The sequence below is a fragment of the Pagrus major genome, chromosome 15 (assembly GCF_040436345.1).
Source record: "Pagrus major chromosome 15, Pma_NU_1.0".
In the NCBI taxonomy this organism is placed as follows: Eukaryota; Metazoa; Chordata; class Actinopteri; order Spariformes; family Sparidae; genus Pagrus; species Pagrus major.
The window spans coordinates 8,746,640-8,772,506 of NC_133229.1; the positions used below are offsets into that span (position 1 = coordinate 8,746,640).

A 25,867-nucleotide genomic window follows, 5' to 3' on the forward strand; every position below is an offset into this window, starting at 1 on the left:
ACACATTTTAAATATACACTAGTTAGAGGAACATACAGAACATTTTTGTTTACCTCAGATAAATGCAGAAGAAAAACTGAAGTAGTAAACAGGCATATTGTCTTTCATTTTGTACTATTGGTCTTGGATCTCTCTTTTTTGCCTCAGCCTCTCCTCCTGTAATGTGATGTCCAGAGCTCTGAGCTGTTTCAGGAATCCATGATTGGGCAGGATGCAGCGGCGCTGTTTCACATGCTCAATAGCGTCCACCACAGATAAGCTGTGTTTCATCATCAGATATGCCAAGACCAGAGTCGCAGACCTGCTCCGACCCATCACACAGTGCACCAGCACCTTGTCTAGGACACAATGAAGTGAAAGAGATGGATTCATTAGAAACAGGGAAGCATAGAACAGCAAGTTAATGTACTATACTATTTTACAGCAGAATACTGTGTATTTAGCTGAAACATAACCAACAATGTAGCTTTACATGTCTTAATGTAAAAGGGAATAGATTTACTTGGGGACCAAACATTTTTGAGATTTGGCATTTGAGCTTTTTGCCAACCACTTTTAACTTACTCTGTGGGTGACTGAGGGCGTCGTGAATGAACTGTGTTGCCGGGCAGAAGTACTGGGAGATGTTGAAGGTGGGTTTGTCATCGGCCTCTACACCAAAGTACTGGATGTCCATGTCACAGTAGTAATCAGCACCAGTCAGCACATTATTAAACTTTCCCTCTGCCGCATTAAGGACGTGTGTAATACCCAGATCCCTCAGGCCAGGACACTCCAGAGCTGTTTTCCTGCAACACACAGACTCAACATGAAGCTGCCATCATGGGTTTTGACACTTGTACTCTCGGTGTGCATTTTACTCACTCATCCCCGATGTAGAGACTGGGCCAGACCTGGTTGACGTGTGCGAACTGAGCCCCTGTGCCAGTCCAGAACAGCTGCTCCAGGTCTAACGTTCCCGGAGTGATGTAATCACTGTCTGGGTCCACCTGTACCGCTGTGTACGGGTTCCTGCTTCTGGACTTCACCACACAGGAGGACATGGCTCTACTCTGCTGCACAGAAAACACACACAGCCCTGAACTTCATCACAAACTAAAGAAAATGTCTGCAGATGTAATATCAACACCAGAGTTAATTGATATACAGTCCTAGAGTGGCAAAGATAAGTAAATTAATAGATTAGACTTTTTCTATAATTGTTTGAGGCGTTCTTAAACAAAAATGCTAATGTGAACACCGGTTGACACTTTAAATCAACATGAGCTTTAAGGAATAACAAAGGGCCTTTCTGACTATTTTCTGACATTTTATACATCAAGCAATCAATTAATTAATCAAGAAAAGAAACAGCAGATTAGTCAATTATAAAAATATTTGTAAAAATACAATACAATATGCCACCCAAGATGACAGAGATATGGAGGATGCAGGGAGCAAATGGATTTAATGCATTTAATTTACATAATGATTTGAAAAATAATAACATTCAGAAATTAATTAATTATAAGTAGATTAGTTTATTTAGGAATTAATACATAACTTTAAATTAAACAATACTGTAGGCCTATATCAACTAAAATTAAATTGGTCTTAGATACGTTACTTGAATTTACAATAAAATTAGAATGACTTATTTTGAAAAGAGTTAATTTGGTATCACACATACTACACATTTAAATTCAACGACTATATACAGTAGGTGACGTATTGTCGCTCGGCTATCATCATACTTTCTGTCTGTATAAACAATGAACTATGGCAGAATGATAAACAAAAATACTCAATGCTAGACAAAAAATAAAATTAATATGTAATTTCCTGTAGATGCCTCATCTATTCTGTCTCCAGAACGTATATGTGTTTTATTTTTCTTAGGTTGCAACATAGACTACATGTGGAATAGGGAACCAATTGATAAAACATAACCCTTCCCAGAAAAATCCCTTTCAAGTGCTTCTTGAAAACCTGTATTACATTTATTAGAGAATCTATTTAACTTTTTTAGAAGTTGATTGTGAAATTGATCAACTAAGGCAACTTAAAAGCAAAGAAATTAATGAGGATCAGTCTACACCTTTGTTGTCTCGGCTGTACTTTAGTGCTCCTTTCTATAACCGAGCTCTTAACACACATCCTCCTCAGACTGAGTGGTTTGGAGTCAAACAGTCCTGTGTTGTCCCGGGATGATTATACTGATTTCTTGCTCTATTCTAAAGGTTGATTGTTATAATAAAGCTCAACAGTAGAAAAAAAAATACTCACCTCTTTCTCTTCCTTGTGTTTAAATATTTAAATCCATTCCTGAGCAGGATCACAGACCAGCACCTCAACTTTTCCTCAGGGGACATGTGTGGACTGTGTGCGTGTCTCTGTGTGTGTCTGTCTGTGTGTGTGTGTTTGTGTGTGTGTGTGTCTGTGTGTGAGACAGAGAGAGAGAGAGAGACAGAGAGACAGACAGACCTTAAGCATTAAGAAGGAAAGACAGATCTGGAATGGTAACTGCTCTCTCAGGCTCTGTGTTTAAGATGATATTTTTAGGCAGCTGGGCTACAACACCTGCCCTCGACAACGTCACACACACACAAACACACACACACACACACACATGCTTTCTCAAAGCATTCCTAATGTTATCTGAGTCCTCTAATGTGACAGTGATTACTTTCCCTTCGCCTGTATGGTGGAGAATCACACTAAATCGTGAGAAAAGACAACGAGAAGTTTCACAAGAGTGGCATGTTGCAGTTATTGTCATTATGAGAATGTTGGTAATGTGTGAACAGGTGTGGGACATTTGTCAGAGCAGAGTTATTTCTGGAGACATAAAACTTAAAGCATTCAGTAGTTACATAGTGATTGTTGTTGGGGCAGAGATCATCTGCTGAGCTTTACTTGTAACAGACGACTTACAGATGACTTTTCAGTCCATCAGATTTCATTGTTTTTAAAGAAAACGTGGATTCAAATAAAACAGGTGCCTGACAAAGGTGACGGGTCATGTGTTCATGGTCATCATGTGTCAGTGCGGCCCTCCTCTTTGACCTGTCTCCTCTGCTGACTGTGGCTCAGCTCCAGCTGTCTGAGCTGCTCCAGAAACCCAGAGTTGGGTCCGATGTCTCGGTTCAGACGCACGGCGATGATGGCCTCTGCTAACGACAGGTCGTGGCAGATCATCAGATACGCAAGAACCAGGGCTCCGGAGCGACTGACACCCATGGCACAGTGGACGAACACCTTCCCTGGAAGAGAGATGGATTAGTGTATTTATAACACACTTGAGCAGAGTAAAGGAGGAAGAGTGAGATATGTATAATTCTTCAGCAGTCATATACCACTTGTTGAAATCTCTTTATTACCATTAATCTTTGCAAACTCACCGTTTCTCTTCAGAGCGCTGTCTATGAACTGTGCAGCAGATTTAAAGAAAGGTCGGAGGTCAAACTCCGGATGGTCAGCAGCTTCAACGCCCTGGTACTCCACTTTAAGGTCACTGTAGAACTGCTGACCTGTGTTGATCCGGTGTCGACCTGCTGCAGCATTCAGCACATGAGTCACACCCAGAGACGAGAGTGTGGTTTTATCTCTCGCCACAGACCTGCACACACACACCACATGCAAACTGATTTATTATAATATATTTTAACAGCATTACAAGCTGATTTTTCTACTCACTCATCTCCGATGTAGAGGTTGGGCCAGACTTGGTCAACAGGTGCCACTGGCTTCCTGTTTGTCCAGAGAATTTGCCTGAGCTCTGTCAGAGATGGTGTTTCCTCTTCCTGGGCTGAGTGACCTCTGTAGCGATAAAGATGCGTGTGTCTGTGTGCGTGTGTTGATGTTTATGGCTATGTGTGTGTCTGTGTGTGTCTTTACAGTGTCGTTTGGGCCTGTCGTCGCCGCCTCCTCTCCCTCTCCAGGCCCTTGTCGAGGCTTCGGAGCTGCTGCAGGAAGCCTGGGTTTGGACAGATGTCTCTGTGCGGCCTGACGGCAGCCACCGCCTCCTGCAGCCTCAGGCCCTCCACAATCATCAGGAAGGCCAGCACCAGAGTGGCAGAGCGGCTCACACCCATCAGACAGTGGACGAACACTCGTCCTGCGAAAGGAACATTTGCTGTCACCTTCAACACCAGATATGTAGCAAAATATAACATGTAAGTGTGACTGACTTGCCTCCCATGGCCAGTGCAGCTCTGATGTATCGTGCAGTTGGGTAAAAGAAAGGACTAAGAACGAAATCTATTGCATCATCAGCCTCCACCCCATAATAATCCACCTTCATGTCTCTGTAGAAACGTGGGCCGGTATTGACGTAGAAGCAGAGGCCGGGGGTGTGCGATCCATGAGCAGCATTCACAATGTGGGTTATGCCCAGACTGTGGAGAGTGCCCTTGTCACGAGCCGCCACCCTGAAACACGACCACACAGTCACGTCTGTAGGGGTGAAGGATGTTTAAACAGATGTGTGTGTGAGTGTGTGTTACTGTGTGTGTGAACCTACTCGTTGCCGATGTACAGGTTAGGCCAGACTTGATTGACGTGTCCAGTAGGTCGTCTGTCGGCCAGCAGGAATTCCTGCAGCTCTGAGACAGATGGAGGTTCATATGGTGGATCCCTAAGAGACATGCTGACACACACACACACACAGACACACACACACATACATAAACATAAATGTTGTTGCAATTACTCAGAGCCCAAAGTGACATTTTCACAATGTTTGTTTTATCCAACCAACAATACAAACTCAAAATTATAAAAAATTAATTAAAATTATCTTTAGGAAATGTTGATTTTCAGGCAGGGCATCCTCATCCTGATGAATATATGATTGTTATTTTAATATCCCCTGGTTACTTCCTGAACCTAATTAATTAGAAATTACATTTACGTTATGAAAAAAGATTAATTTTCCTCGCTGTCTTCAGAAAACTGGGCTCATTAAATTTTGGACCATGTGGATAAACTGAGGCTGTGTCCGAATCACTCACTACTCACTGCATACATGTAGAGGACTGTATGGTGAGTTTGCCATTTTGAAGTGCTGTCCAAATGTATAGTAAAAATGATTATCCCCTATATAGTTCACTCAAAGTATCCTGCAATGCATCGTCAAAAGTAATATACGATGGTCACTAACCGAGCGTTACATACCATGATGCGTTGGGCTGGAGGTGAAAATGATTGAGAGACAAAAGAGGAGAGAGAAGCATGATTTGAATCTATCATAAGGCCCTTACAGCCAGATTTTGCAGAGGTATTGAATAAATGACCCTATAATGTTGTTTAATTCTAGAAAACATCATTGTTTTTTCTGTTGTTGATTTCATTTACTTCCCCTAACATAGTCATTCTCATTGCTCTTGTGTGCACACATTACCTCCTGATTTATGTTTTGTAATATAAACATCTGTCCCCAAATAATAATTTAAAATATATAAATTTGAATTATAATTTTTCTACATAGTATAAATTTGAATTATCAGATTAAAGGTGCACTATGTAATTTTGGGGAAGCAATTTTAATCAGAAGAGAAAGATCTTCATGGACTGATTTTTTATGCCCTTGTTTTCATGACTGAGTAAATAAACTGACCTTAAAGGACAACTCAATTTCATACTGTTTTACTTGTTTATATGTGGCAGACCCTGCCACATTTCTAGCTTCAAACAGTGTTCTGGGGACCTTATTTTCCTCTGAGAACAGCTTGTTTATTCAGTTATGGACAAAATAAAAATGTCTGAGTTTGTATTATTACGTCATTAATATTGTAAATATCAGAATTATGAGTTTGAATGTATTTTCCAAAACTACATACTGGCCCTTTAAGTAAAAGCAAAAGCAGCAAATCATCAAATTTGAGAAGTTGCAACCATAAAATGTTTTCACAGGAAAAATGACCTCAACAATTATCAAAAGAGTTGCCATTGACTTTTCTGTCCATCCCCCGATTTATCAATTAACTAGTTGTTTCAGCAGTGGGTAGGTTGATTTATATTTTATAACCTCTTTGTGTTTTTTACATGCAAGACTGTAAAGTAACTATAACTATGAATCTGTCAAATATTTAAAGGTGCAATATGCAAAATTTGGGCTAACCAGATAGCCCCGGCCCATCCCAGTCCAAAGCTCCTGTGCTAGTGATGTTAAAACCAAGTTTTTAATTCTCAGTTCTCAGTCTGAACCACTAGCTGCACGGTGATCTGAGCTAATAAGCTAACAGCAGCTACAGTTAGCAGCAGTTAGTGGTTCCTCAAGCGATATGCTTCCCCCTATTTCTTTTAAGAATGATTTAGACTTTAATTGCATCGTTAAAGAGGAGTAAAAAGTACAATATTTACCTATATAGTATAGTATAGTAGTATACTAGAATACAAAGTTTTCTTTCCAATGTAATCTTCTCTCAATGACCTTTTCAAGGAAACTTACTGCATCATCATCTTCAGTGGTGACGACAAACTGAGCAAACAAACCTGACAAATCCCCAAACTAACCTGTTTCCACTCTGAATCATGCAAACTTACCTCGCTTTAAGGAGGTGCAAACTCCTCTCCTACTGTGCTTGTTCTTATTTCACTACAAACACTCACCCACATATAACTGTGGCCTGTTTCCTTTTATAACTCTGTAATCAAACACTCATTAGTGACAAATCACCCTACAGAATATATTTATCACTTCAGGCACTTTAAAAACATATATTTTTTAATTCATGTTGGCTACATACAGTGCCATTCTTATGAACAACAATGTGGCATTGTCCTGTGAACTTTAACATTAGCTTAGTTTCCATGAGCGCAGACTGTTATATAACACATGGCTGTGCTGTATGTGTCCCTGTGTTGCTACCCAGCAGCTGAGTAACACCAGCTGCTCTGCTCCTTTAAGGAATATGATCGGGTTGTGAATAACACTCACCAGTGACGTGCTAACTTCAGCTCCATTTGTTGTGAATCATCTTTCATAAATCAAACATGTCGGTTATCACAGCATGTTGTTAGAAGAAAAACAGACATATGGTCTGTTTTTACTCCTACAGATGACTGTTGCGTACAACAGTGACAGTCAACATGGCGTGAAAGAAATCTTCACATCACATTTCTTTTTTACGAGTCTGAACTTGTTTAAAGCCCAATGAATGTAATTATTTTGTCTTCATCATCTTTTATATGCAGTATATATTATCTGAATTTCTTTATCATCAGTTTATAATAATGTATGCAATAAGCTACTAAGATCACTAATGTAATAATACTGTATTTTAATGATGCATTTGAGAAAGCTGAGATTACTCACTTTATCAAACTGTACTATATCAATATATTGCTCGTTTTTGTGAATAGTTAAATCTTGGTAAATGAAAACAGTTTAAAGTGTTTTCTTTCAGATAAGAAATATCTTTTTCAATGCAATATGATTTTGCTGAAACCATAAACAAACTCGGAAGAGATTTTGAAAGAATAACAATAATATTAATGTATAAGTTACCAAAAAATGCAAATTCAGTCATTATCTACTCATCTCCCATGCCAATTGAAAGTACGCAAAACATTTCTGGAGCTTCACAGCAAAACAGAGTTGCAGCATTCTCAACAACTGGCAAGTAAAAAACAAACATAAAATGGCTCCATAGCTTGTCCGGCATAATCCAAGTCTCCAGAATTGATTTGAAAATGATATCACTCTTTTCTGAGCTGAAATCTTCACTGTAGTTGCTAAGCTAAAACTGTTAGCACATCTACAGTAGCTACATGAGCTCGACCACGCATGGAGGGTGTAAATAACGCCTTTTCATATCAATTTGGGATCTCTGGGCATCCGGACACTTGGGTGACGCCTGACAAGCTGTATGGAGCCATTTTATGTTCTTTTTGGTTGTTTTTTTAAAAACATTTTCAAACAAGTCCCCATCTACTTCAGTTGTTGAGGAAAGTGCTGCAACGCTGTTTTACTGTGAAGCTCCAGAAATGTTTTAAAGACTATGAAACTTTACCTGACTCTCAGTCGACATGGAGGTGAGTAGATAATGACTGGATTTGCATTTTTAGGTAAACTTATCCTTTAAGCAGAGTTATCCATCCAGTCAAAATAGTCCAATAAAATATCTTCGATGAAAGGAGTCATAAAGAGATGTATTTACAAAGCTTGTGGACACTGGCAGGAAACATTTGAATACAGTTTGAATATGAAAAACAAACCGCAGAGAAAAACAACACTGGACTGAGATATTTACAACATTTCAAAACATGTGGACATTACTGCTGTTCCCAGAAGTTAAAAACTAGACAACCTCAGGGTTAACCTCCGTCACGCCTCTTACTACACCATACACATTCGGATAGCAAATCATTATTCACAGATATTTTCCATACTGATCAGAGCGGAGTGACACACATGAATAGTGAGGGAGGTCTTGAGGTGAATAATGTGATGAAGGAGGTGAAAAGAGAGAGAGAGGGACATCAGAGAAGAGGACAGAATCTCCGTCTGAGTGTCAGCCGTTCATCCAGCTTCAGGAGGAGAGACAGGAAGTTCCGGTTGGGGTAAATGGCTCGTTTTTGGACAACACGCTTCAGAGCATCTCTCAGACAGAGATGCTGCCGCAGCATCAAGTAGACCAGGACCAAAGTGGCCGATCGACTTATGCCCATGATGCAATGCACCAGCACCTTACCTGTAGAGCAGGATTTAAAAGAAAATAGAGAAAATGAACACAACTGTACATGTTTTGATGGGACAGTGGGCGTCACATTCGTGTACCGTACCATCTTTGCTCTTCAGGCCTTTATGTATGAAGTCAGCTGCATGTTTGAAGTACTGACTGAGGTCAAAGTGGTCCGAATCCTCTGCTGGGATGCCAAAGTAAACGCACGTGTTCCCGTAAAAACTCTGGTCGCCGATGCTGCCCTGCTTGGAGTGTGCTGCGTTCAGGACATGAGTGATTCCAAGCTTATGTAATGTCTTTCTGTTCTGTGCTACGGCCCTGGAAAACACACAAAACAAAAACAATTACAGGAAATAAAAAGGAGATGCATGAAACAGCACCATGGAATATTAACATGCATTTAAACAGGCTGCCAAAACGGATCAATTTCTCTCTTGCAGTGCTCATGCAACAGACTCTCCACACACAAGACACTCACACATTTCCTATGTACAGGTTGGGCCAGACTTCATCTACTGGTGTGAGCTCCAGGGAGCAGGAATCCAAGATGAGCTCAAGCTCTTTAATAAGCACCAGGTCCTGTCGCTGGCTGCTCCCTGACATTCTCCCCAGACACAGAGAGCTGCTCCTCCAACAGACCCCAACACTGCTGCTGCTGCTGCTGTCTGCGTCCACTGTCCCTTCACCGCCACAGTCTGCAGCAGCTCAGTGAGAGACACGAGCAGGTGTCTGTTTGAATGCCGCCTGCCTCCAAAATTAGCTCCCTGTGTTCAGTGAGTTCTCTCTGACTGGATGTAGTTATAAAACGTTGCTGTTGCATTGATTGCTCTGTTCACTGATGCCAAAGGGACTGTCTGTCTGTCACCACTGAGGTCACATCAGGAGAGGACGAGGGGAGAGGAGGGATGGACACAGTCGATTAGTGTATACATACAGTAAATGGTACAAATGGAGACAGTGTTGCATGGTGTAAATGAGGACTTCTGCTCACTAAGGGAGGACAGTTCTATGGATGTACTATTGTTCATTTTGCCTCATTCGACCCTTCCTCCAGCAGTTTTTGGTCCAAGGCTATAAGCTGTCGCAGGAAGCCTCTGTTGGGGAAAATCCAGCGTTTCTGTTGCACACAGCGCACAGAGGACAGAAGACTGAGGTGGTGATGAATCATCAGGTAGGCCAGGACCAGTGCAGCTGAGCGACTCACACCCACAGCACAGTGAACAAACACCTTACCTGGAAATCATAAACAAAGAAAATAAAAGGTGTTAATATTCAGAGTCACCTCTGACGACATGCGTGGCATATATAAAGTACCTCCTGATGTCAGAGCCTGGTGAATGAACTCAGCAGCAGGGTAGAAGAAAGGTGAAAGGTCAAACGTTGGCAGGTCGTTGGCTGGGACTCCGTAGTATTTCACTGTGGTTCCATAAAAATCATCGCTGCCCTTACAGCACAGTTTTCCATGCGCTGCGTTCAGGACGTGAGTGACGCCCAGCTGCCAGAGCCCGAGCTTGTCATGAGACATAAACCTGACACGAAATTTGATTAAAGGATAAGTTCGTTATCTTCTCACCACCAAGCCGATGGAAAGTCGAGGGAAATTTTGTATTCCACAAAACATTTTTTAAGAGCTTCACAGCAAAACAGCGCTGCAGTTGTCTCCTAAACAACTAAAGGAGATGGGGACTTGTTTTAAAACGCTTAAAAAACAACCAAAAAAGAACATAAAATGGCTCCAAAGAGCTTGTTCGATGTAATCTAAGTCTCCTGTAGCCCCAAGATCCCTAATTGATTTGAAAAGACATTTTTTACAAGCTCAACCCGTGGTACAGGAGTTTGTTCAGCAACTTCAGACAGGGTGCGAGCTAACACTCTTAGCATAGCAGCTACAGTGATGATTTCAGTGTAAATAACATCTTTTCTAATGAATTCAGGATCTCAGGGCTTCTGAAGACTTGGATTGCACCGGATGAGCCGTATGGAGCCATTCAATGTTTGTTTTTTTGATTTTCTCTTTTTTATGTTTTAAAACAAGTCCCCATCTCCTTCATATGTTTAAGAAAACGCTGCATCACATTTTTGCTGTGAAGCTCCAGAAATGTTTTGTGAATTACCAAACTTCACCCAATTTTCCTTCAACATGAGGGTGAGAAGATACTGACAGAACTCCCATGTGTAGTTGAACTTATCCTTTAATGCATAAAAAACTCAAACACACATGATACTCACATGTCTCCTAGATACAGGTTCGGCCACACCTCATCTCCATGACGACAGGAGCGTGGAGCTGAATGTAAAACCTCTTCCAGCTCCTGGAGAGACGGGATCCTCCACATCCTGTTTGAATCCTCCGTCGCACACTTTCCCCCCTCTTCTGGGTCTGTGTCGCTGACATTTTTCTGCTCAGAGTCACATCTCGCCTCAGATTCAGCACCAGAGACTGATTTCCTGTCTGTCATCTCTAAGTTTTCAAGGGTGCAAACAGCTCTGTTCTTTCCTTAAATCTAAATCACACTGCTGTCTGTTGCCTTCGCCGTGGTTGCTGCATCACTGAAACTCTGACAGTCAAAAACAGGTGGTGCAGTTTGGCAAAGACTTTCAGCCAAACTTTCCACTCCATGTCTACAATTACATAACCTGGCTGAAAACCATAGCTTATGCTTTTCCCCTCAATTTTCAAATCAAATAGTCCATACCAAAAAAGAAAATCCACCTTTTTTGGGGGTGATCTAGAGAAACCTAACCTGTAATCAGATCGTGGTGTTTCCTAAATGTAGCCAGCAGATGTCAGTGTGTTTAAAGTAGCAGCCCTGCACAAGACCACAGGCTCTTCTTTACTGGTGTTGTTTATTATTGTCTCTTCCTGTTTGGTGTTGCCTAGTTGTCAGAAGCATGTTGGCTTTGAAGAAGTCCTGCGAGTTGAGTCACAAACAGACAGCACATCCACACCCTGTGGCAGCTCAGTGACACTTGATTTCTGGTAGGAAAAGTTACTATTTTTGTGATACATTCTTTGAAAGTGAGTTTAAAAACAGCTAAATGTACTTTCTGTGACTTTGTTTGCTTCTCCTTTAAAACACGTACCCGTCTACTTTTTTGTTTATGTGAAGAGAATGATGTGTAAACTTTTCCACACTATCATGTAAACAGATTTAATGTCCCAGAGTTGATCTCAGGCTGAAATGTAGCTGCATTGTGACCCTGTTTAGTGGACAGACTATGAACCCTTTGTCAAATTGTGTCTCTCTCTGTCACACACACACACACTGAAGGGCTTTCTCTCTCACAGCTGTGTGCGACTGCTCACTATGTGACTCACTGTAAGCCAGCCAAACAAGCTGACATGGCACTTATGAATCCCCAAGTAAAGCCTCAGGCAGAGAAGCTGCAGGATGTTGCCAGTTAAATCTAGAAGCTAGTTAAAAATAACTGATTTCTCTGCGAGGGGACCGGAGCAGCAGCCACTCAGGTGAGTTACTTTAGGCTTCAAACATGTAAATATTTAATACCAATCAGCTGATTAGCTGTTATTGTTCTGTATGGATGTCTCACTGGCAGCCAGCCTCCATGTGATGTGCATTATTGATGGTATACATTCAACTTTAGTTGATGTGGTGATCATGAGGAGCTTTTACCAACCTAAGCTCACTGATGAAGCTAATTTCCTGCTGCTTATCAAAGAGTATGTTGGCATCAATACTGTGTATCATATTAGTTGTGACTGTTAGTCAAAGGGTGATACTCCTTAAAAAAGTACTGTGGGAATGACAGCGCTACCATTTAATAACCATTAAAGCACTTCAGCTCCAAAGATTCAAGGATTAGCTGCTCTGTTTTATATGATTTAGGGCTGAAACTAATGATTATTTCCATTATTGTTATGTGATACATAAGAACCACACTTTAAAGTTAAAACTTTAATGCAACCTTCAAGAATAGACCTAGAATTTACACTGTACAATGATATTAAATTAAAATTTCAGCTGATATTTTTGGTCTTAATATCTTTATTTGTACCCTCTGGGAAATTAATTTTTTCACTCACGCTAACACACACACAGACGTGTTTCATGTGGAGAGATGTGACAGTTTGGCTTCAGTGGTTATTGATTAGTAGATAAACAGAAATTGCTTACTTTTAGCAACAGTGCCAAACATTTGATGGTTCCAGTAAGGATCTGGGCTTCAACCAACAATTACTTTTATTATCGATTAATTAAGATTATTTCCTTTATTATTAATCGACTAACATTTGTACTACTAATGTCAGAAAAATGTGTAAAATGTCACAATTTTCTCTTTCAAGGTGACGTCTTCAGAGGTCTTGAAAGATTTTCAGGTTATAATAATATAAGACAGCAAAGACAATAAAAAGGGATTAATCAATGATCAAAATAGTCTTTTTGTTGAATGTTTGTCTAACTTCTAACCAATTAATCAACTTATTGTTTCAGCTAAAGTGAGGGAAATTAAATTAATATTTTGGGGATTTGGACTGTTGATTTGGGGTTTAAAGACATCACCTTGGGCTTTTGGAAATTGAGATGGGTTTTACAGACCTGAGACTTTTAACTACTAACCAGCTGTGTATGATTTTAATTTCCTCTTTAATTTTTCAAGTGTCATACCTCCTGAGGACCTTAGTGTTGTCTCCAGTATTGCTGATAACTGAAAGATGCTTACTTGGATGATTTTAGTCTGTATCGCTCACATGCAGCAGATAATCGTAGTAAAGCGTTGGTTGATCCTCACAGACCTTTGGAGCAGGAGGGAGCACATGGCGAGCAGCACTGTGGTTAGCTTATCACAGGGTCAAAGGATAAAAAACGAGAACAGCACAGAGCAAAGAATCAGTGTTTCATCAGTCCGTCTGTGGAAGAGGAACTTCCTCACTCTGCTGGTTTTATGCAAACGCTGGACGTTGGTTAATGACTCACTGTTTTTATTATGAAATGACACCTGAAACAGAGAGGATGGTCACGCTCTGTGAGGTTAAACGCACGATTTGAAACAGTAAACATAAGCTTTCTTCATGTGGGTCAGTGCATGGTGTCAAGGTATACTTACACTGTAAGCCACTGCTCTGCTGCACAGTCACAGGTCTGAACACAGATGATGTAATGGCACTAAGTAGCCTGCAGTGTGTAGTGCTGGGTCACGTCAAATAAGAGCACAAACAAGCTGCAGATTACCTCCACACTGACCTGCATCCTGATTAGACAGTGTAACATTTCTGCCACAAGCCGACCTTCACTGTATGTACGAGTTACTGTATTATATTTAAGTGCTGAAACAATGAGCCTGTCACTTTTGATAATTCATTCATCATTTTAGTCCTTTATTAAGTTAAAGTGGGTTAAAGGGGGGGTTAAGCTCCTAAAATGAAAGGATTTTGCTGCTTTATTCTGTTTTGTATAATTTAAGACTTTAACTATTATTTACAATATCGATCAATCATTTAGACTTTAAAATGAAAAAGAGTACATTAAAAAATGTCACAATTTTCCATATTCTTATGTAATGTGTTAAGTTACATTGCCTATTTTGTCCAACTAACAGCCCCAAACCCCAAGATATTTAGTCTGTCATGGAATAAAAAAGAAAGTTGGAAAAATCTCACATTTGAGGAGCTAGAGCAAGAGACTTAGCTTGAAAAAGTATTAAATGATCAATTGATTATCAAATTAGTTGCCGATTGACTAATTGATTATTTGTGTTATCGTTGTTTTACATGGATGTGGGAACTATTTGTGCTGAGGGGGCAGCAGCAACCCCCAAAATGGGGCAATATAAAACAACAGTGAGTTCTCGAGTGACCCCTTGTGATCAGTCTCACTTCCCTGTCCTGTATGCAAATAAACACATACATCGCCGGATCAACACAAAGAAAGAAGGAATGTATAACAAGAAGTTTACAAGAAGGCCCAGATAATTATGAATTTGTCTGGGTAATGCCTCTCCCTCTTCATCTCCTCTCTGTTTACTGCAGTTGATGTGGCTCTTTTGAGTATATTGGTGTTCAAGTTTGCCATCTGCTGTAGCGCAAAGGATGAATCGCATGCACCATTTCTAACAACCGAATTATACGGACTGACCCTTCAGCGCCCCCAACTGTGACTGATGTTCTGCGTCCCTGCTGTTTTAGGACCGATGGATGAAGACATCACTTTTGTTTCTGGAAAATTGTGATAGCCAGTTTGATTTTTTTCATTGTCAGTTTTCAGAGTAAATGATTATTAGTCAATTTGTTTAGAAACAACTCAAATATAAATCAATAATGACATTAATAATTAGTTGCAGACTGTTGAAGAATACCTCAAATCCTTAGTTTGTAGATTTGCTGTGGTGTCCTCAGTCCAACACGTACAGGTTTCTCTAAGTATGAAAACTACTGGCAGAACAATGAGTGCATCTTATTTTAGAGCTGACACTTGATGTGGCACTTGCTGATTAATCATTTCAGCCCTTTTTTCAAGCTTAAATGTCAAAAATGTGTTTTTTCTTGTTCCTTCAATGTTCAATGGATTTTCAGGTTTTTCTCAGTTTTATGTCAGTCTAACTACAAAAAATGCCTATTTTCTGACACTTTATCGCCCAAACAACATAATGATTCATCAGAGAAAATTCGGCAGATTAACTGATAATCAAAGTAATTGTTAGTCATAGCTCTGGCTCATTTAAGCAGTAGGGAAAGTGGATGCAATCAACAGCATCCAAATTGAGTGGTACTGTTGCTGGGTCAGTAGGTTTTGCATTCAAACAATAGGACTGAGAGGGACAAAGACAGTGAGATAATCAAGAGGGAAACACACACTGGAGTGAGAAGTGGTACTCAATCGTGGGAAGGTTATAATCAAGCCCTCCTTGTCTTAACACTATGTATGTCTGTTTCTACAGGGACATGGCGCTGTCAGAGGACAGTGTGAGTTCCTGGAGCTGTAAGCAGGTAGCCCAGTGGCTGCAAGAAGAAGGTTTCGGGGAGTATGTGGAGTTATTGTGCACCCAGCACCGCCTGGACGGCCTCAGCCTGCTGGCTCTGACTGAGGCCGACCTGCGTGGGCCTCCGCTGGGCCTCACTGTGCTGGGAGACATCAAGAGGCTGACAATTTCCCTCCGCCGGCTCCAGAGACAGAACCAGGCCCAGCTGGAGGAGCTGGGTCTCCGGCCTACAAACAGTCTCCATGCTGGGCTCTTGCTGGGTGCTGAGTGGAGCTGTGATGGAGCTGAGAGGAGGTATAACGGAGGAGAGCGCACTTGTAACGGGACTGAGCTGCGGTTGAGGAACGGTGATAGATCTGGATACAGTTCAGGTGGGACGCTGTGTCATACACACTCTAATGGGAGGTGTAGGCAGCACCTGGCTGGTCGATTGGACCCAGAGGTGTGGAAGACAGTCATCAGCTCCTTTTATGTCTTTTTTGTTTTTGGATTCACTTCTTTTGTCATGGTCATCGTACACGAGCGAGTCCCAGACATGAGGACGTACCCACCACTGCCTGACATATTTTTGGACAGGTATAAGTGCATGTTGAGCAACCACCCTAACTCCAGAGTTCATGTACACATTCTCCTTTCGCTCATATCTAATCAACACACTGATACACGTGTTTTTGTACTCTGACAGTGTTCCCAGAATCCCTTGGGCTTTTGCCATGGCTGAAGCCTGTGGTGTCATCCTGTGTTACATGTTTCTGTTGATCCTGCTCCTTCACAAACACAGGTAGTTCACAGTTACAGCTATCACTTATAAACTGTGTTATAATAAAATGTGCAAATAGAGCACATCACTGCTAAGAGTCGTCATGTTTGTCATGCAAATATACAGTTAATATATTTGTATCTAAGTGCATGTAGGTCATGAAGTGCTGTTTGTCTGTTTCAGGTCCATTCTCTTCAGGCGGCTGTGTTCTTTAATGGGAACTGTGTTTCTACTTCGGTGTTGCACCATGTTCGTCACCTCGCTCTCTGTGCCTGGCCAGCACCTGAAGTGTGCCAGTAAGGTGGGAAGCACACATGATATAATAAGCAGATTAGATATGGTTTTGACGTTTTTAGGTCTGGTGTGGCCACTAATTCTTGTTGCTATTGGCAGTGTTTCAGTTTATTCTTGACCCAGTATTTCCACAGTGATAACTACAATGGCACGCCCAACAGTCCCCTTTTGTACTCACTCATAGATATCAGCCACCTAAATACACCTCATTGTTTTCATCAAGATCAATGCACTATGAGAAATTACTTAAAATGTGGAAAAAAAACACCCAATCTTCATCCAAGTTTCCATGAAATCTGTTTAGTAGTTAACATAACCTCCTTGGCAGAGGTGTTTAATGAGCAGCTGCCATTGTGATTCATAATACGACTGACAACTGGTGTCTTTTGTTCCCCAGACCTACAGTGATACTTTTGGAAAGATACAGAGGGCGTTAGCGATCTGGAGTGGATTTGGGATGACTCTGACAGGCGTCCAAACATGTGGAGACTACATGTTCAGTGGACACACTGTGGTCATCACAATGCTCAACTTTTTTGTGACTGAATGTGAGTATTAATACTTTTGTTTGCCTTCAACTAAAGAATGTATGGATTTAGAGTATGTGTGATATTATTTTGTATCTTTCACATTGTGATCAAATACCATGAAAAGATCAAAATCAAAAATGTGACAGTCCATCTGTCAATACCAGCTCTCAGTCTTAATCCCACCGGTTCCATTTTTAAAAAGAGGTAACAAATGTTTTGTTTAAACTTCAAAAAATGCTCAGTAATTTCCTTAAACAGCAGGGCACTGTAGTTTTTAGCAAATGGGAATGAATATTGCATTTGTTTGGGACTATTTTCAGCTGCGGATTAATACATTTTTGGTGTTCTGAGGATTCATTACTGCCGCAGTACTGTGTAATTAGATTTGACTATAAATACACAACGCTCATGTTCATCGTGATGATGGAAAATGTCACCCAGTGCAACACAGTGCAGCTCACTGATGTGTTTTTAGTGGTTTATGGAAGACAATGGAGCACTATAGCACAGAGGATTAACCTGTATCAGACTTTGGAAACACTGGGCACTGTCATTTTTAGCAAACACTACTCAAACTGAAATAAATAGAAGTTATTTAGTTAAGTTGTTGACAATATGAACAACATCAAATATCACCAGATCCTTTAATTATTCCTTTCAATTGCAGACACTCCACGAACCTGGAATCTAATCCACACCATCTCCTGGGTGTTAAACCTGTTTGGGATTTTCTTCATTCTGGCGGCTCACGAGCACTACTCCATCGATGTGTTCATCGCCTTTTACATCACCACCCGCCTCTTCCTCTACTACCACACTTTAGCCAACACCCGTGCCTACCAGCACAGCCGGAGGGCACGCATATGGTTCCCCATGTTCTCCTTCTTTGAGTGCAATGTGAACGGACCTGTCCCCAACCAGTACCACTGGCCCTTCAACAAACCTGCCTTCATGAAAACTCTGATTGGATAGAGGATTCTCTTTCAAAGATCAGCAGCTGCGTCGTGCACAGACTGAAATATTAAAGCCTGATGGACGAACTTTTTATTTGAAATGCTGTTTCTCATCTTTGGGTGCTTGTAAGTTTATTACATGGGAGATTTTCCCCTTATTTGTATGATTGGATTGTCTTTATTTTGTCACCTCATCTTAAGTTTTAAAGAATAGTTTGACATTTTTGGGAACTATGGATAAGCAAATTAGAAGATTGATATCATTCTCTTTTCTGTCAATTAAATATGACGCTAAAGCCAGCAGCTGGTTATCTTAGCTTAGCATTAAGACCAGAAAAAGGGGGAAACAGCTGGCACTAACCAGTGGCTAACCACTTCGGTTTTTGTAAAAATGTAATTTGTACAGATTAGTGAGCTTGAGAGGTACAAACAGATCCAGGCTAGCAATTTCCACTTGTTTTCAGTGTTTTTGTTAAGCTAAGCTAACCAGCTGCTGGCAATCGCATCATATTTGGTATGCAGACATGAGGGTAGCATCGATCTTCTCATCTAACTCTTAGAAGAAATGAAATAAGTTTATTTTGTTGAACAAATATTTAAAATTTTGTTTCATGGTGCCAAAGAAATGTTTTTTAAAATGGGGCTGATGTATTTGCCTTTTAAATGATCACTTTTTCCATTCTAGTTCCTTTTTAGGGATGTTTACGGTTCACTAATGGTTTAGATTGACAGCATTTAATGTAGTTGTCAGTCACTTTCTGAGAGTCGTTTTGTTGATGGTTCACATGCTGATCTGCTGCAGAGCTCTGACATCTGTTTGGTAACTACTACCAAAAGAGCAACCGTTTCTTTTGATGTGTAACTGGGAAACACTTCCTGTTCTCTACTGAAAGAGCTCAGTTTCAGTCACTTTTTTTGTTTTTTTTTTAATTTCCTTCTCATTTACACTTGATTAAGAGTCTGCAGCTTTGTTGTACTTGGTAGTGTCACCACTGGGATTGTAAAGCTTCCTACATTCAAAGTTAAACTCAACCAAATATTTGAACATTTATTGTAATGTTCAATTTTGTTTTCAATTTTTCTTTATCGTAATTTGATACTGTGTTATGCTTTTTTTATTTTTACTGATTTAATTATTATATGGGTTTGATTTTAAAGCCTCTGTTGCACAGTACAAATACTGACTCTTGCTTATTACAGCTGTTGACAAACAGCTGGATAACAAAGTTTCAACATTGTTTACCATGTAATTGTTGATCCAAACATGATCTTTTTAATAATTGTTTACAATTTGTTGCTTTATTTGCAATGCAAGTAATCTATCTCTGCCTTTTCTCAGCAGTAAACGTTTACAGAAAACAGTTTTTATACTTCAGACCGACTGTTTCCTCAGCTGCTTTTTCACTAATGTGTTCCTTTTTGCATTTGTTGAATAAAGTGGATTATTAATATGAATGGCCAGCTTTCTCGTGAGTTAGAACTAAGAACAAACTGTAATGCAAGGCGTGTCTGTAATATTTGATATCAATTTAACCTAAATCCCAGCTGCTCTTCCCCACCTTAAAACAATATCTGATAAAAGCCACATCACTCTTCAAATATTAGTCAAGGTTTGCGGGGGGTGCACACCTTACTATAAAGTCCTCGTTGGAGAGTGCTCTCACACATCAGCATCTTGTTGACCAGGTCGCATCTGAATATGGTATGTATTTTACACCTTACAATTAGGAAAGTTTTGGATGTGTAAAATTTAGGAACAAAGTCTTATTCTTGTCAACTTAGGTCTTAAATTGTAGTTGAACTTATTTTTATATAATAAATGCTATATAAGTTTAGATATGAGTAGCTTAGACTTAAAGTGTGAGTACTTATTCTATGTTTTGCAGATTATATAAATAAAACTCAAATGTAGCATGTTGCAGGTTAAAAGTTGTGTCAAAATGTTCTTTTGTATAATACCGAATCCTACTTTGTATAATGGCATATATGCAGAGTTACAATGCTAAAACCTGCTGACACTAAAAGTTTTTAGGATTGGCTGTTGTTTCTGTGATCATTATGAGACAACAAAGGCATGAATAAATCTACTTGATTCCTTTCAATGTAGAGGAGATCTTAAAGGACAGGTTCACCCAAAAATCACATTCTACTCACCCTCATGCTAATGACAGTCAGGTGAAAGTCCACAAAATAGTTCTGGGGTTTTGCAGTTTTTACAGTTTCGCTCCCAAACAACTGAAGTAGATGGAGACTTGTTTAAAAATTTACAAAAACAACTGGAAAAAAAAACCTAAAAAATGGCTCCAAACAGGTTGTCTAGTGTAAGCCAAGTCTCCGGAAACCCTGAGATCCCTAATTTGATTGATAGCTGATAGCTCCCAGAATTAGGGATCTCTGGGCTTCTAGAGACTTGGCTTAACGCTGGACGAGCTGTATGGAGCTATTTTATGTTTTTCATGTTTGGTTTACCCCCCATCTACTTCAGTTGTTTCGGAGTATGCTGGAACGCTTTTTTGCTCTGAAGCTCCAGAAATGTTTTGTGGACTACAAAACTTCACCTGACTTTACATCGGCATGGGACTGAGTAGATAGACTAAACTTTCATTTTTGGGTGAATTTATCCTTTAAAATTATATTTTGGGTGAAGTTGGTGGTTTACAGATGACTGTTTTTACTCTTTCAGGCTTCTCTCCATGTGTTTGTTTGCCTGTTGGGACTGGTAGTCCTGTGTCACTCTGACTGCTTCTTTGAGCAGTTAGTGATCAAAGATTTGAAAAACCCTCCCACAGGTGAGTCAACATGATTATAAAAGCAGCATAGCAGCAGATGGTGGACTGGAAACCTTTCTCTGCTATGCTTGTCACAAGTTGTACAAATTAGCATTTAATTATTTATTATATTCGCACCCAGCCGGTGTGTGTGATCTGTCCACCTGCCAGCTGACTCAAAATCTCAAAACCACACCTTTATGCATACATTGACACACTCACAGTTAGTAACTGCCCCAAATTTAGCAGTGCTTGATGAAAAAGGGTCAACAGCTTTTGTGGTTTTATTTATTCACAGGGTGTGTGGATAAGGATGGAAAGCAGCATGCTTTTGGCAGTAATTGGATGAGAGACTGCATATCGTGCTCTTGTATGACGGACGGCCTGAGCTGCTGCAACGAGTAAGATTTCACTTCATGCTTTGATTTATTACTTTACAACTTTTGTGTTCAGTCTTTCTCTGAGGGACCGTATGAAACTTGTTGGGGGAGGGTGGATGCTGAAACTTATGTTGTACTCTTTTTAAAAAGCATTATAAATGTTTTCTTTGGACCCTCCCCTTAATGGAGGGCCCAAGCTGCCAAAACCATTTGCATAATGAAGCAGAATTAAATAAATATGTTTGGTAAAATAAATGGGGGGATATGAAATAAATACAAAATAAATATATAAATAAATATGTGAGTTTCGAAGCAGCAGCCAAAAACTCATTTCTTGCAGACAGCTGAGCAAAAGATCAACCAATTAAATATCCAAATCACAGTTTATTTCTGTGTGAAAATAAATCCTCATGCGTGATAGAGGGACACAGCTGTGTGGTATGTTAAGTTATTCATTCACAGCTGAAGCACAAACTCAGTGTATAAACATTTATTTTTCAAATTTGCTCATTTACAACTGGGCTACCTTTGAAAAAGCAGACTATAATTTACAGTATGTGTGGTCAGATTACAGTGGACTGAAGAACTAATGTGCACTAATGAACTGATCATATTGTTTCCATACTGAGAGGGTCAGATGATGGTCCATCTCATCTCAGGAAGTCTGAAATATAATATAAATTTGATTAAAAAAATATCCTCCAGCCCTCCAACAAAACAAAGACTACCCTTCTTCATCTTCTTAGCTAAGAGAAAACTTACAATATCCTCTCCCTTCTGACCATTCTCCAATCCTTTATTATTCTTGTCCAGTCCCTAATTTTGGCAAAACTTATTTTATGAATACCATTTTATATCTCTTTTATTAATCTTGGATTAATATTCTGTCTTTTTGGCTCCCAGGTTACCTGATGCAAGCACAGTAGAAGTCCCTGAGGAATGTGAGCTGGTTGTAAATAAGCAGGCCTGCACTGCCAAGATCGTGTTGAAGTCAGACAAGACAAAAGATTGTATCCCCACTTAAATGCACTACGACTTGACCTTGACACATCAGCGACGACTGGAGTCTAAACTGGCGATAGGACTTTTATGTTTCACATTTGATCAACTTGTCAATGGTGTGTACATACAGTAAATTACCAATAAACAAAGACTAATCAACGTTGTTATTTGTCTCACTTGTCATGTTTTAAGCTTCTCTGACAATAAAGATTTACCTGCTCTAAATAATTTTTTCTCTCCAGTCTTGTGTCTGTAACAGCACATTCAGCAGGTGTCATTTTCAGGATGTAATTGAATAAATGCACCACTGTGTGACAGCAGAGCTCAGTGCTCAGAGGGCTCGAGCAGCCCAGTAATACGGGGGCTGTCTCTGTCAGAAAACGTTCTCCTTGTGGTGATGTTCAGCTCCTTTTCCAACTCTCGTCTCTGTGGATTCACACCTGTCCAGAGCATCGCTTTCTCTCTCATCTCAGCATCACAAAGACACTATACCCATCCAACCCACCACGTGAGTGATTTATTTTTTACACACAATAACGACCTATTGTGTACAGTAATGATGTTTGTCAATAATAACCGGTGTCTTTTTAGTTATTCAGTTCTGAAATGTATGCTGTTGTTCCTTCACTGTCATCTTGCAGCCTTACAGATACGCAGGTGTACTATCTCTACAATTGCAAATGTTTCCGCATGATCCATTCAAACAATCGCAGTCCACAGAAGGCATGTCTGAGAACATTCATCCAATTTTAGCCAAAAAATTGAGAAAAAAAAAAGCCCAGGAAAACAGGGAAAAATGTATGGCTGATTTGTGTTAGTAATTCATCTACTGTGTGGAAATGTGGTATCTGAAATGATGATGTCTTGGGAGGTGTCCCCCACAATCCTTGACACCCCCAGCAGAGAATAATGAGGCTCGGATAATCATCTCAGGTCGAGCACACTACAGTGCCTGCTGCCTGTTATCTTTCTCCCCCTCATGCAGGCGGAAGAAGAGAGGAAAATTGTTTCTGAATAGGGCCACTGACTGAGCTTGTGGAAACACTGTTTGTTGTTTGTTTGTTTGTTGTATGCAAAATTGATTTAGAATGACAGATTCCAGGATAGGTTGAATAATATTTAGCGGTCTGGTGTAAAGCTGTAGTAAAAAACAGGGTGTTATTTGTTTGTAAAAATGTAATAAGAGGTGAAAAAAGGAACACTATAATCTTTTAATATACACATTTAATATCAGTGACTGCACATAGGGGAATTTGGGGAGTTTAGCTTCTTTTCTAGCACACGTGTGTATAATTGTGTGTCATTACAAGTTTAAAAACACTTAAAATCCCGCCCACAAGAACTGCTCATACCTTAAAATCTGAAACTCTCGCCAGACTCGTTTCCAAAGAGAATCTCTGGCAGATTAGAAATATGTGAAATCATCTTGCTGCGTGACAACATATTTAATCTATAGAAGACTTTTGAGAGGAACATGAATGGCAATGCATGCATTAAAAGGTTTAAACATAGCGATCAATTATCGCGCAGTACATCTGCTCTTAGAAAAACACAATAAAGAGACTCAAGGTGAATCTGCTTCACGGAAAATGACCTCCCGCCACGCTCTCATTTTCCCTGTCAGAGAACAGTATTTTGACAGAGATGGAGGACACTTCACTGAGGCAGAAAAGAAGAATATGATGGACAGAACGGTGCCAGGTCACAGTGTCCCTAATCCTGCGGAAATTTTGCTCAAGATGGGGACAATCACAATGCCAACTCTCTGGATGTGCAGTGTCAGATCACTGTAACATGACAAGTTCAGATTTGCTTCTTAATGGGGCATTTTTCCTTTTTTTTTTTACCCTGCTGGTGTTTATACCTCCACCATCCATTACAGCTGTTTGTTACATCTGTTTGCTGGTGACACTACACTTGTCTTTCCTCCCTGAACAAAGCATGATCAATGCTGTGCCACCCCGCCTGCAGCTCACTCAACACACTGACAGAGTTGGTTAGTAATGATGCAGTGTGAAGTGACTGATAGCTCAGTGTGTGTGCCTTTAATGAAAAATGACAGGCTCATTTTCTTTGCTGGTTTTCACAGCACATGGCAGAGGTTTCAGGGGAGAGAGCTGGAATCCATTTTTAGGATTCTGACAATGTCGTGCCCTTTCACTCTGACGTACTACATCGTTTATTGAGTACGTGCAAAACAGAAGAATGTCTGCTCAATTGTATGCATAGTAATTTTATTGTCATTAAGCTATTATATTTGGCCTTGAACCCTGACTGGAGGATTCATATGAAGGAGGAGAACTGACAAGTGTGAGTTCCCAAGATGGGTAAGGAAGAATAGAAAAGGGTGAAAGACCAAGAAGAGCTGATGCTACTCAGTGCAACAGCAGTATTGCACAAGTCAAGCTGCAGTTTACATCGAAGCCTGCCCAGACACATATAATATATGTACTAAATCTTTGAAGGAATTAAAGGGATTAAGTGTAGTTCTGGGCAAAATGGAAATGATCACTATATTGACATGTTTGATTCCAATGAGAAACATGCTGTCTTCACTGAGAGACTATTTTAACACAGAGAACTGAACTCGTCACATGGTGCAGTCCCCTGAAGATCATTACCAGCAAAATCAATGAGCTTGTTTGAGAGTAAAAAAAAAAAAACAAGTCAAATTTCACCTGCCTAGCCAATATATCTGATTCTGATTGAACAGGAAATGGCTACAAACTTTAAAATGTTGATGCTTCACACACATCCTCAACCCAGCAGCACAGAGAATCAACATGATCAATCACCAGTTTCAAGGTGGGCAGCCAAGATTAGTGTCACCAGTTCAATATCCGAACCCGTGTGAAATATGGTCACAATCTCCCCTTCTGTTCTTGAGTTACGGCCTTGAATAATGGCCAGTAAAGTGCTTTTGCTGAACATTATGATGTCATAGTGAAGCTTACCTTTGATCTTAAGGATATAAAGTGTTATTGCTTCATCATTATCCTGTTTAATGTGTGTTGATTTTTTTTCATAATTTGCATGTTAATTCTTGAATTATGGCCAAAAACATGTTTTCTGACCGTTGACCACCAAATTCTAATGAGAGTTGAGTTAAAGTGGATGTATGTTTGAAGAAATTCACCCAAGGCACTAAGATATCACATTCACAAGAGTGGGACAGATGAATGGACAACTGAAACAAAATGCTCTAGCCATAGCTGTCGCTGATGCAGTTTAAAATGTAAAGAGGTGTGTAATTGTTTCTGGGCAGTTAACAAACAAAATTAGACCAATTTAAAGGAACAGTTCACTCAAAAATGAAAATTCAGTCATTATCTACTCACCCCCATGTCATTGGAAAGTACACAAAACCTTTCCGGAGCTTCACAGCAAAACAGAGATGCAGCATTCTCTCAGAAAAAACAAACATAAAATGGCTCCATAGCTTATCCGGCATAATGCAAGTCTCCAGAAGCACTGAGATCCAAATGAAAAGATGCTGTTTACACCCTTGTTGTTGAGCCTGTGCACCTACTTCAGAAGAGGTGCGCTTAGCTTAGCAGCTGCGTTGATGAGTTTGC

General features: G+C 40.1%; 5 protein-coding genes across 5 annotated transcripts; 1 reads left to right on the forward strand and 4 right to left on the reverse strand.

Moving 5' to 3' along the window:
• Positions 1-114: 114 nt before the first annotated feature.
• LOC141008941 (dual specificity phosphatase 29) lies at positions 115-1,043 on the reverse strand. The gene is made up of 3 exons (XM_073481308.1): positions 865-1,043; positions 565-788; positions 115-338 (listed from the first exon to the last, which is right to left on the reverse strand). The coding sequence occupies exons 1-3, from the start codon at positions 1,041-1,043 to the stop codon at positions 115-117; spliced, it is 627 nt and encodes a 208-aa protein (XP_073337409.1).
• A 1,972-nt stretch (positions 1,044-3,015) lies between these two features.
• On the reverse strand, positions 3,016-4,626 carry LOC141009707 (uncharacterized). Its single transcript, XM_073482397.1, has 6 exons — positions 4,502-4,626; positions 4,174-4,409; positions 3,877-4,096; positions 3,676-3,798; positions 3,381-3,598; positions 3,016-3,242 (listed from the first exon to the last, which is right to left on the reverse strand). The coding sequence occupies exons 1-6, from the start codon at positions 4,624-4,626 to the stop codon at positions 3,016-3,018; spliced, it is 1,149 nt and encodes a 382-aa protein (XP_073338498.1).
• A 3,495-nt stretch (positions 4,627-8,121) lies between these two features.
• LOC141009284 (dual specificity protein phosphatase 13A) lies at positions 8,122-9,667 on the reverse strand. The gene is made up of 3 exons (XM_073481810.1): positions 9,145-9,667; positions 8,767-8,984; positions 8,122-8,675 (listed from the first exon to the last, which is right to left on the reverse strand). Exons 1-3 carry the CDS (start codon positions 9,267-9,269, stop codon positions 8,464-8,466), a joined length of 555 nt encoding a protein of 184 aa, XP_073337911.1. The 5' UTR covers positions 9,270-9,667; the 3' UTR covers positions 8,122-8,463.
• Positions 9,668-9,690: 23 nt separating this feature from the next.
• On the reverse strand, positions 9,691-11,969 carry LOC141009283 (dual specificity protein phosphatase 13A-like). The gene is made up of 3 exons (XM_073481809.1): positions 10,896-11,969; positions 9,981-10,195; positions 9,691-9,899 (listed from the first exon to the last, which is right to left on the reverse strand). The coding sequence occupies exons 1-3, from the start codon at positions 11,123-11,125 to the stop codon at positions 9,691-9,693; spliced, it is 654 nt and encodes a 217-aa protein (XP_073337910.1). The 5' UTR covers positions 11,126-11,969.
• LOC141009282 (sphingomyelin synthase-related protein 1-like) lies at positions 11,623-19,597 on the forward strand. Its single transcript, XM_073481808.1, has 7 exons — positions 11,623-11,646; positions 11,956-12,135; positions 15,564-16,181; positions 16,291-16,386; positions 16,549-16,666; positions 17,057-17,207; positions 17,857-19,597. The coding sequence occupies exons 3-7, from the start codon at positions 15,568-15,570 to the stop codon at positions 18,159-18,161; spliced, it is 1,284 nt and encodes a 427-aa protein (XP_073337909.1). The 5' UTR covers positions 11,623-11,646; positions 11,956-12,135; positions 15,564-15,567; the 3' UTR covers positions 18,162-19,597.
• The last annotated feature ends 6,270 nt before the right edge of the window (positions 19,598-25,867 follow it).